Below are 12,467 nucleotides of genomic sequence, written 5' to 3' on the forward strand. Positions count from 1 at the left end.
CTCTGTAACGCGCACTCTCCCTCTCTCTGTAACGCGCACTCTCCCTCTCTCTGTAATGCACACTCTCCCTCTCTCTCTCTCGCGCACACTCTCCTCTCTCGCACGTGCACACTCTCCCTCTCTCACGCGCGCTCTCCCTCTCTCACGCGCGCTCTCCCTCTCTCACGCGCGCTCACCCTCTCTCACGCGCTCACCCTCTCTCACGCGCTCACCCTCTCTCACGCGCACACTCTCACGCGCACACTCTCTCTCTCACGTGCACACTCTCTCTCTCACGCGCACACTCTCATGCTCATTCTCGCTCTCTCTCGCGCGCACTCCCTCACACACGCGCACTCCCTCTCTCTCTCAGGTGATCTCTCGCTCTCTTGCCTTCACTCCCTCTCTCTCTCACGAGCACTCTGTCTCTTGTGCACAATATCTCTCTAGCGCACTCTCTCCCTCGCATGCTCCCTCTATTTCACGCATGCTCTCTCTCTCATGCGCGCTCTCTCTCACGCGCCCTCTCACGCACACTCTCTCACGCACACTCCCTCTCTCACGCACACTCTCTCTCAGCAACACTTTCCCTCTCTCACGCATTCTTTGTCTCTCACACACCCACTCTCTCTCTCACGCGTGCACATTCTCTCTCATGCGCTCTCTCTCACGCGCACTCTCCCTCTCTCACGCGCACTCTCCCTCTCTCACGCGCACTCTCCCTCTCTCACGCGCACTCTCCCTCTCTCACGCGCACTCTCCCTCTCTCACGCGCACTCTCCCTCTCTCACGCGCACTCTCCCTCTCTCACGTGTGCACTCTCCCTCTCTCACGAGCAATCTCCCTCTCTCATGCACGCACACTCCCTCTCTCACGCACGCACACTCCCTCTCTCACGCACACTCCCTCTCTCACGCACACTCCCTCTCTCACGCACACTCCCTCTCTCACGCACACTCCCTCTCTCACGCACACTCCCTCTCTCAGCAACACTTTCCCTCTCTCAGCAACACTTTCCCTCTCTCACGCATTCTTTGTCTCTCACACAACCACTCTCTCTCTCTCACGCGTGCACATTCTCTCTCTCATGCGCTCTCTCTCATTTGCACTCTCTTTCACATTCACACTCTCTCAAGCGCACTCCCCCTCACGCGCACCCTCCCTCTCTCACGCGCACTCTCCCTCTCTCACGCGCACTCTCCCTCTCTCACGCGCACTCTCCCTCTCTCGCGCGCACTCTCTCTCTCTCATGCGCACTCTCTCCCTCTCATGCGCATTCTCTCTCTCACTCTCGCTCTCCCTCTCTCACGTGCACTCTCGCTCACACTCTCTCACACACGCGCACGTGCACTCTCGCCCACACAAGCGCACTCTCCCTCTCTCACACAAGTGCGCGCTCTGCCTCTCTCACACAAGTGCGCACTGTCACTCTCTCACACACGCGCGCAGTCTCTCTCTCACACACACGCGCACTCTCACTCTCTCACACAAGCGCGCACTCTCACTCTCTCACACGCGCGCACTCTCACTCTCTCACACGCGCGCACTCTCATACGCGCACACACTCTCTCTCACGCGCACTCTCCCTCTCTCACGCGCACTCTCCCTCTCTCACGCGCACTCTCCCTCTCTCACGCGCACTCTCCCTCTCTCACGCGCACTCTCCCTCTCTCACGCGCACTCTCCCTCTCTCTCTCTCACACGCACTCTCCCTCTCTCTCTCTCACACGCACTCTCCCTCTCTCTCTCTCTCTGTCACACTCACTCTCCCTCTCTCTCTCTGTCACGCGCACTCTCCCTCTCTCTCTGTCACGCGCACTCTCCCTCTCTCTCTGTCACGCGCACTCTCTGTCACGCGCACTCTCTCTCTCTCTGTCACGCGCACTTTCCCTCTCTCTCTGTCACGCGCACTCTCCCTCTCTCTGTCACGCGCACTCTCCCTCTCTCTGTCACGCGCACTCTCCCTCTCTCTCTCTGTCACGCGCACTCTCCCTCTCTCTCTCTGTCACGCGCACTCTCCCTCTATCTCTGTCACGCGCACTCTCCCTCTATCTCTGTCGCGCGCACTCTCCTTCTCTCTCGCGCGCACTCTCCCTCTCTCTCACGCGCACACTCTCCCTCTCTCACGCGCACTCTCTCTCACGCGCACACTCTCTCTCTCACGCGCACACTCTCTCATGCTCATTCTCGCTCTCTCTCGCGCGCACTCCCTCACAAGCGCACCCTCTCCCTCACATGCGCGCACTCGCACACACACGCGCGCACTCACTCACGTGCGCACTCTCCCTCTCTCACATACACGTGCGCACTCTGCCTCTCTCACGCGCACTCTCTCTCTCTCTCACGCGCACTCTCTCTCTCTCTCACGCGCACTCACTCTCACGTGCACTCTCTCGCGCGCACACTCTCTCTCACGCGCACACTTTCACGCGCACACTATCACGCGCACACTATCACGCGCACACTATCACGCGCACACTCTCTCATGCTCATTCTCACTCTCTCTCGCGTGCACTCCCTCACACACGCGCACCCTCTCCCTCCCTCACACGCACGCGCACTCACACACAAACGCGCGCACTCTCTCACACACGCGCGCACTCTTCCTCTCTCACATGCATGCACGTTCCCCCTCTCACATACATGTGTGCACTCTCCCTCTCTCACACACGCGCGCTCTCTCTCTCTCACATATGTGCACGCACTCTCACGCACACTCTCTCATGCGCACACTCTCTAACACGCACACTCTCACGCGCACACTCTCTCATGCTCATGCTCGCTCTCTCTCGCGCGCACTCCCTCACACACGCGCACCCTCTCCCTCCCTCACACGCGCGCACTCTCACATACAAACGCGCGCACTCTCACTCACACACGCGCGCACTCTTCCTCTCTCACACGCATGCATGGTCCCTCTCTCACATACACGTGTGCACTCTCCCTCTCTCACACACGCGCGCGCACTCCCTCTCTCACATACGTGCACGCACTCTCACGTGCACTCTCGCGCACACTCTCCCTCTCTCATTCGCACTCCCTCATGTGCACTCTCTCTCCCTCGTGCGCTCTCTCTCTCCCTCGTGCGCTCTCTCTCTCCCTCGTGCGCTCTCTCTCTCCCTCGTGCGCTCTCTCTCCCTCCCACGCTCTCTCTCTCCCTCCCACGCTCTCTCTCCCTCCCGCGCTCTCTCTCTCACACGCACTCCCTCTCTCATGCGCTCTCTCTCTCTCTCTCTCACGCTCACTCCCTCTTTCACGCGCACTCCCTCTCTCGCGCGCACTCCCTCTCTCGCGCGCACTCCCTCTCTCGCGCGCACTCCCTCTCTCTCTCAGGTGATCTCTCGCTCTCTTGCCTTCACTCCCTCTCTCTCTCTCTCACGAGCACGCTGTCTCTTGTGCACAATATCTCTCTAGCGCACTCTCTCCCTCGCACGCTCCCTCTATTTCACGCACGCTCTCTCTCATGCGCGCTCTCTCACGCGCCCTCTCACGCACACTCCCTCTCTCACGCACACTCCCTCTCTCACGCACACTCCCTCTCTCACGCACACTCCCTCTCTCAGCAACACTTTCCCTCTCTCAGCAACACTTTCCCTCTCTCACGCATTCTTTGTCTCTCACACACCCACTCTCTCTCTCATGCGTGCACATTCTCTCTCTCATGCGCTCTCTCTCATTTGCACTCTCTCTCACGCGCACTCTCCCTCTCTCACGCACACTCTCCTCTCACGTGCACTCTCCCTCTCTCACGCGCTCTCCCTCTCTCACGCGCTCTCCCTCTCTCACGCGCTCTCCCTCTCTGTCACGCACACTCTCTGTCACGCACACACTCTCTCTCTCTCTGTCACGCGCACTCTCCCTCTCTCTATGTCACGATTTCTCTCCCTCTCTGTCACGCGCACTCTCCCTCTCTCTCTGTCACGCGCACTTTCTCTCTGTCACGCGCAATCTCCCTCTCTCTCTCTGTCACGCGCACTCTCCCTCTCTCTCTCTGTCACGCGCACTCTCCCTCTCTGTCACAAGCACTCTCCCTCTCTCTCTCTGTCACGCGCACTCTCCCTCTCTCTGTCACGCGCACTCTCCCTCTCTCTCTGTCACGCACACTCTCCCTCTCTCTCCGTCACGCACACTCTCCCTCTCTCTCCGTCACGCACACTCTCCCTCTCTCTCCGTCACGCACACTCTCCCTCTCTCTCCGTCACGCACACTCTCCCTCTCTCTCTGTCACGCACACTCTCCCTCTCTCTCTGTCACGCACACTCTCCCTCTCTCTCTGTCACGCACACTCTCCCTCTCTCTCACGCGCACACTCTCCCTCTCACGCGCACACTCTCTCATGCTCATTCTCGCTCTCTCGCACGCACTCCCTCACACACGCGTGCCCTCTCCCTCACACGTGCGCACTCTCACACACATACGCGCACACTCTCACTCACACACGCACGCACTCTTCCTCTCGCTCACACGTGTGCACTCTCCCTCTCTCTCACGCGTGCTCTCTCTCACGCGTGCTCTCTCACGCGTGCTCTCTCTCTCTCACGCGTGCTCTCTCTCTCACACGTGCTCTCTCTCTCTCACGCGTGCTCTCTCTCTCTCACGCGTGCTCTCTCTCTCACGCGTGCTCTTTCTCTCTCTCTCTCACATGCACTCTCCCTCTCCTTCACACACCAAGTGCACTTTCCATCTCTCAAACTCCCACATGGACTCTTTGTTTCCCCACTCCCTGTCGCACTCCTTCTCCCATACCCTCCCTCAGTTACACAGACACACACGGCAGTTAGCCTTTTCCCCTCCACCCCCCACCAAACCCATTCCCGACCCAGGGCTCCACAGCGTCTCACTCCCAGGCTTTGCACCTGGCCTCTCCTTGGGGTCCTGGCTGCGGCAGCACTACATTTCTGACTTGTGGTCATGTTAATTTTCAAGTTTTAAAATCCGGTCACATTGGCAAAATATTTGGGAAGCATTGCATTAAACTAAGGGGATACGTAGGCTTACAAACCAAAAGGATGTGGCAGCATTTCAGGGCTGCTATTTAGGTAATGATACCCAGAGTGTGACAGGAAGGGACAGAGTGTAATATCATTTAAAAAAAGCAGCAAATAGGGTGAAGGGGGAAAAAATGGTAAGAAGGCAAAATGAATGGTTCTTTACTTTAATGCACGCAGTATTCAGAACAAAATAAATGAATTAACGGCACAAATAGAGGTTAACTGGTATGATCTTAAAGCCATTCCTAAGACATGCTTTCAAGGAGATCAAAGCTGGGAACTAAATGTACAGGGGTATGTGGCTTTTCGAAAGGCCAGGCAAGAGGAAAGGGTGGTGGGGTAGCTTTGTTAGTGCGAGATAGGATAAGTACTTTAGGAAGAAATGATCTTTGATCAGAAGATGTAGAATCCAAATGGTTGGAGGTAGGAAATAACAAGTGGAAGAAGACACTGGTGGGAATAGTCTATAGGCCTCTTAACAATAGCTATATGTAGGACAGAGAATAAATCAGGAGATAACGAGGGCATGTAAAAAAGGCAGTACATTAATCTTCATGTAGATTGGGAAAATCAAATTGGCAGAGGTAGACACAAGCAAGAATTCACAGAGTGGATTTGGGAGTTTCCTAGAACAATATGTTGTGGATCCAACCAGAGATCAGGCTATTTTGGATCTGGTAATGTGAAATGAGGCAGGTTTAATAAATGGTCTCAGAGTAAAAGGTCCCCTAGGAAAAAGTGACCATAACATGGTAGAATTTGGCATTCAGTTTGAGAGTGAGAAACTTGGATCAGAAACAACTGCGTTAAACTTAAATAAGGGTAATTACAATTAGATGAGGGCAGAGTTGGCTGGAGTGGACTGGGAAAGGAGTTTAGCAGAAAAAATGGTTGATGAACAACAGCAGATGTTTAAGAAAATATTTCATGACTCACAACAAAGATAAATCCCGGTGAGAAAGAAGGATTCTAGAAAAGGGATACATCAACCAAGTTTAACCAAGGAAGTTAAGGATAGTATCAAATTGAAAGAAAAAACATGCAATGTGGCAAAGTTTAGCGGTGAGCCAGAGGATTGGGAAAGTTTTAAAAACCAACAAAAGGTGACCAAAAAAAAGGAAGAAAATGAGAGTAAGCTAGCAAGTAATATAAAAACGGACAGTAAGAGCTTCTTTAAATATATGTAAAGGAAGAGAGAGGCCAAAGTGAACATTGGCCCCTTAGAGATTGAGGCTAGGGAAATAATAATGAGGGACCAGGAAATGGCAGAGGAGTTGAATAACTAGAATAGTTGAATAGCTTTCATGATAGAAGATATTAATAGCATTCCAAAAACACTAAATAATCAAGGGGCAAAAGTTTTGGTGGGGGGGGGAGGTGGGTGGAGAAATTAAGACAAAGCTTATCACTGGAGAAAAACTACTAGGGAAACTACTGGGGCTAAAGGCTGATAAGTCCCCTGGGCCTGATGGCTGCATCTTAGGATATTAAAGGAAGTGGCTACAGAGATAGTGGATTACTGGTAGTAATCTTCCAAAAACCCTTAGATTCTGGAAAAGTCCCAGAGGATTGGAAAACTGCCAATGTGACACCCTTATTCAAAAAGGGAGGGAGACAAAAAACAGGTAATTATAGGCCAGTTAGCTTAACATCCATCATTGGGGAAATGTTAGAGTCTATTATAAAGAATGTAATAGCAGAGCATTTTGAAATGCATAATCTAATCAAGCAGAGTCAGCATGGCTTCATGAAGCGGAAATAGTGCCTGACAAATTTATTAGAATGCTTTGAGGAGGTATCAAGCAGGATAGATAAAGCAGGTGTAATAGATTTGGATTTCCAAAAGGCATTTGATAAGGTGCTGCACACTAAGACTACTTAATAAGGTAAGAACCCATAATGTTGGGGATAGTATATTAGTATGGATAGAAAATTGGTTAACTAATAGAAGGCAGAGTTGGGTTAAGGGTGCATTTTCAGGGTGGCAACCTGTAATTAGGGGAGTGCCACATGGATCAGCGCTGGGGTCTCAATAATTCAATATATATTAATGACTTGGATGAGGGAAGTGAATGTACTATTGCCAAGTTTGCAGATGACAGAAAAATAGGTGGGAAGGCAAGCGTTGAGGATGACACAAAGAGTCTACAGGGGGATACAGACAGGCAAAGTGAGTGGGCAAAAACTTGGCAGATGGAATATAATGTGGGAAATGTGAGGTTATGCACTTTGGCAGGAAGAATAGAAGAGCTAAATATTATTTAAATGGAGAAAGACTGCAGAAAGCAGCACCACAGAGGGATTTGGGAGTCCTCATGCATGAATACCAAAAAGCTAACATACAAGTTCATCAGGTAAGAGGGAAGGCAAATGGAATGTTGGCCTTTATTTCAAAGGGAATGGAGTATAAACATAGATGAGTCTTGCTAAAACTATACACCTGGAATACTGGGAACAGTTTTGGTCCCCTTATCTAAGGAAAGATATACTGACATTGGAGGCAGTCCAGATAACGTTCACTAGATTGATCCCAGATATGGAGGGATTTTATTATGAGGAGAGGTTGAGTATGTTGCGCCTGCACTCATTGGAGTTTAGAAGAATGAGAGGTGACCTTATTGAAACATGAGATTCTTAGGGGGCTTGACAGGTTAGATGCTGAGAGGTTGTTTCCACTTGTGGGAGAGTGTAGGGCCAGAGGGCATATTCTCAGAGTAAGGGGGCGCAAGTTTAAGACAGAGATGAGGAGAAATTTCTTTTCTGAATCTGTGGAATTCTTTACCGCAGAGGGCTGTAGAGGCTGGGTCGTTAAGTATATTCAAGGCTGAGATAGACAGATTTTTAATCAGTAAGGCAATCAAGGGTTATGGAGAAAAAGCAGGAAAGAGGTGTTGAGGATTATCAGCCTCAATGGCGGAGCAGACCTGATGCACCGAATGGCCTACTTCTGCTCCTGCGTCTTATGGTTCTATTTGGTTGCTTAGTTTGATATTAGAAGTTCTATTGCACTTTTCCAAGAGCAGGGAATTTCTCCAGTGACCTAACATTTATCCCTCAACCAACAATGCCAAAACAGATTAATTGGTCATTTATTTGAGTGCTGTTTGTGGAATCTTGCTGTACGGCTGGTCCTTTTATCTAGAGTGACGAAATTCTAAAAAAAATGCTCTGAAGCCCTTTGAGGCACAGAGGACGTGAAAGGGGCTCTGTAAATGCAAGCTCTTTCTTTTATTTAGTCTGTTATTCTCTTGACAATCTTTCATGTGTCACCTCAATATATTACCAGTGAGCACACCAAAAGCTATGGGGACTATATTGTGAGTGGTTCTGTTTCCAGATACATGGGCTACAAGCTCCATAGTTATCTAGAGAGGTGCAATGTCTTCCCATGGAGAAAGTCAATTAACATCAGGTGGCATAGAAACTCAATTACACATTGTGTGCATGGTTGTATTAGATTGATAAAAGTAAGTAAAGGGAAGGTATAAGATGCAATATAGTTTAGAACTACATTTCAGGAAACACAATATATTAAGTCAAAGGGTGAGTCCCAACATCCTGAATTTAATTATTTTACCCTGTGCCCAGAGCTCTTTGCAACACAATACACCCTTCAGACTGAAAGTCTACCAGTTATCGGAAGACGAGGAAGTACACAACTAAATTGTTCATGCAGTATTTCAACAAGGAACATACATTAATTCCCAGGCACTTAAGGAAAATCATAATGCCAAAGTCCCAATGTTACTAAGATCCTTAATTCTGTCAGCTTTTTTGTTTTCAGCAAAAAAACGTCAAAAGGAAATGCTAACAATGTGGCAGCTTAACAGTTTAAACAACAGCATTGTTTCAAAATTATGAACATAGATGGTGACAGATCCAGTCTACTCCAATCATGAGAAGCTTTTCTTTACATACTACAGCATATATTCTCTTGTTATCTGATTGTACTTCTCTGTTGTAGCAATTGCCTTTTTAAAACTTGTTTTCCTTACTTCCAGCACAGTAACAATTACTAAACAAGCTGCTGTACACACAAGCAGGACCCAAAATTCACAATGTTTATTACTGCCAGTGTTAGCAGTATAACTAAGAAAACCAATAATAATGTAGTTCTATCATTAGTTATCCATTATGCAGTTCACCTGCAAAACAACAAATTCTTAAATCTTTATCAGTTATCACAAGATAAAGAGATAATAATGGTCACATCTCAGTACCACATTCTCATGACACTGTCGACATGTGCACACTTTTCAACAGAACTCACTGAACAGTAATCTGCTGAAAGTTCACTTTTTTTTCTCCCCTACATAGATGGAGGTCAAATGCAGTTCCTCCAACAGAGATCTGTAAGTAAACAATCTAAATCCAGTTCTGTCACCTCCACCATGATGCCATTATCAAAAACAGTATCCTCTCCCTTCCCATTCTGCATTCCATAAGAATCCTTCTCTCCCTGATCAACTCCTCAGTCGCCCCCGATATGCCTCCCCTTCTGATGGCACCTAACCATGCAAGCAGGAGATTCAACCTTTTACCTCCTCCCTTCTCACCATTCAAGGCACCAAATGCTCCTTCTAGGTGAAACAGCAATATGTGTATATTTCCTTCAATTTAGTATACAGTATTAGCTGCTCATGATGCAGTCTCCTCTACACAGGGAAGATCAAATGCAGATTGGATGATTGCTTTGCAGAACACCTCTGTTCAGTCTGCAATTATGACTCAGGTTCCAGACACCTGCCATTTTAATCCTCCACTTTACTCCCACCATGACCTCTCTGTCTTTAGCCTCCTGCAGCATTCTAATGAAGCTTAATGTAAGTCCGAGGCACAACACCTAGTTTTTTGATCAGGTACCTACAACCTTCTGGACTCCACAGTGAATTCAACAATTTCAGACCATAACCTCTGCCCCATATTGCTTCCTTTATCTTTGCTGGTTTTGTTTTTCTCTCTTTTTACTTCTGGACACCAGCTGCTCACGATTCTGCCATTCACATTTCCTGTGGATATATTTTTTGTTTGTCTACTTATCACATAACCACTCCCTTTGGGCCTTTCACCATCAACCTTTTTCTCATTCAACCTCTCCTGACTTCCGCCCTATCACAGACCTTCCCTTCATTCAGGCAGCCACATTTTAGAAGCCTTTTTAAATCACACCATCAAGGATTGGAGGCAGTGGGAGTATAAAAGATTAATAAAAATGGCTTATTTACAGTTCATCATGATATGCGATAAACTGAGTTATATCTATGTTTTGTCACAATTATCAGGTTTATAAGATTGTTATTTTTGGGTCTGCGTCTTTAATTTAAGATAAAATGAAGAGGGTCATATGACCTGTTCTGAAGTCTGCCTGAATAGGCCTGGGCGGTTTAATTGTTAGAGATCAAAGGAAGGCTTAGATTATTTTACTGGGAAGAAGATGCAAGGTATTTTCACTTGAAGACAATGGCAGCAGCCTGTGTGTTAATAGTGGAGACTGAGAGTCTCCAAAGCCCCAGAAAATGTGTTGAGAATGTTGGGGTGCAAACAGTTGTGCTTTAAACTGTCCATTTAGTTCCAGTTGGACTCTCAAGGACAGCTAATTAGCACTTGTACCCAGATACAAGGCACATGCAATGGAATGTGTTTATTTCACACATTGAAATAGACAGGCTGTTCCTTCAGGAAAGCTCAGTGACTTTCAAAATATAAACTATCCATGGACAAAAATATAGCTCTCAGAGGAATTTTAGCCCACCCAGTACGAAGAAAAATTAGAGGGAACGCTAGTGACAGAGGATGGTGGGGCCGGGGGAAGGAGAGTGGGGGGTGAGGGTGAGGGGCACGTTACACAGATCTCAAGGATTGGGTCAACATATCTAGGAATGAAGGCGGGCCTTTTAACCTGGTCACCTTGTCATTGGCCCAACTCTGTCTCTGTCTCAGACCAAGTTCCAGGCCATCCTGCCCTCCAGGATATGAAAATTCTACCCACCAGCACTAGTGGAAAAGAGGTAGGATTGCAACATTGGGTAAATTCCTGACTCCCAATTCTAGCTTCCATGATTCTGCCCTTTGTCTAACATGCTTAGAACAACTTCTACAAATCAAGTTTTGCCAAGTTACTATGTGTACATCCTTAAAATTTGTTTAGAATTTTTGAATTTTACTAACATTTTGATTTTGCTCTCACTGATTAAATTTCCAAGAATCAGATGGAACAAGGCTTTGCTTCGAGTTGTTTAACAGTTGGCAAAACTCTTTGATAAAGGAGTCACTGAATAATCAGAGTTTTTCTGCATACTGTTCTGAGAATCTGAGAGATTTTCTACACCTTAAAATCACAAGAATAAAGTGCCACCAACAGCAGAATTGATTCTGAAAATGTTATCACAAATATTCGTATTTTAAAAATTATATTTTAAGATTAAAGTAAATATTCAGGTAGAAATAACATTTATGCTGTCTTATTTGTGGATTGTAAACATAGCAGATGGCACTTTTGAGTGCTGCTGAATAAAACCACATGGCTATTTCAGCTGAACAATTAGGGTTTTTTTCCCTTTCAAAAACTAAATCTGAATTACTTTTGGGTCAGAACAAAGATTAGTTCTAATCTGGAAACATTTTGTTCAAGCATATATGAAAGTCAATGCTAATCACAAACCTGCACAAAATATTCCTGGTACCTCACTGCGCAGTATAACTGTTCGAACATTTTTATCACATTTCATTTCTTCTATAGCTTCCGTCATCTAAACAAAAGAAAATATTAAAATACAAGTTGAAAAATTCCTCATAACAATATCAAAAGAATAGATTTTATTAGCATAGAAATAGGTCAATCAGCCCAACTTTTCTCTTCAGGCATTTATGCTACACACAAATATCCTCTCATTCTATCTGCAAATCCTGCCATTCCTTTCACCCTCATGTGCTTATCTCACATCCCCTTAAAAACATCTATGCTATTTGCCCCAACTCTAAGTAGCAGCAAGTTCCACATTCTAACCAATTTCTGGGTAAGAGGTTTTTCTACATTTATTAGGTGACTACCTTATAATTATGGCCTCTAGTTTTGGATATGTTCACAAGTGGAAATACTTCCCTATGTCTAGCCTAACAAAGCACTTCATAATTTCAAAGACCTATATTACATCACCTCTCAGCCTTATTTTTTCCTAGAGAAAAGAGCGCCAGGATGTTCACTCTTTCCTGATGGTTACAACCTCTTAGTTCTAGAATCATCCTTGTAAGTCCTATTTGCTAGTAACTCTATATCATTTTTGTAGCATTTAAAATGACTGCTCTGCTTTTCAATTTTATTCCTCTAGAAATACCAGTGCTTTGTTTGGATTTATAATGGCCTTGTTAACTCGCATTGCTACTTTTAATGATTTCTGCATGTGTTGCCTAGATCCCTAGCTCTTCTACCCCATTTAGACTTTTATTTTCCAAGGAGTATGGTGCCTCCTTATTCCTCCTACCAAAATGCCCCATCTC

The 12,467-nt window shown here is 47.1% G+C and overlaps 1 protein-coding gene across 2 annotated transcripts in view; it reads right to left on the reverse strand.

Annotated features, from left to right (window-relative positions):
* Window positions 1-12,467, reverse strand: part of auh (AU RNA binding protein/enoyl-CoA hydratase) — a 361,819-nt gene that overhangs the window by 314,920 nt on the left and 34,432 nt on the right. For both annotated transcript variants that reach the window (XM_041185257.1, XM_041185258.1), the window contains exon 3: window positions 11,632-11,719. In XM_041185257.1, coding sequence (XP_041041191.1) covers window positions 11,632-11,719 — 88 coding nt within the window. The remainder of the gene's footprint in view (window positions 1-11,631; window positions 11,720-12,467) is intronic.

The sequence above is a fragment of the Carcharodon carcharias genome, chromosome 4 (genome assembly GCF_017639515.1).
Source record: "Carcharodon carcharias isolate sCarCar2 chromosome 4, sCarCar2.pri, whole genome shotgun sequence".
Lineage (NCBI taxonomy): Eukaryota > Metazoa > Chordata > Chondrichthyes > Lamniformes > Lamnidae > Carcharodon > Carcharodon carcharias.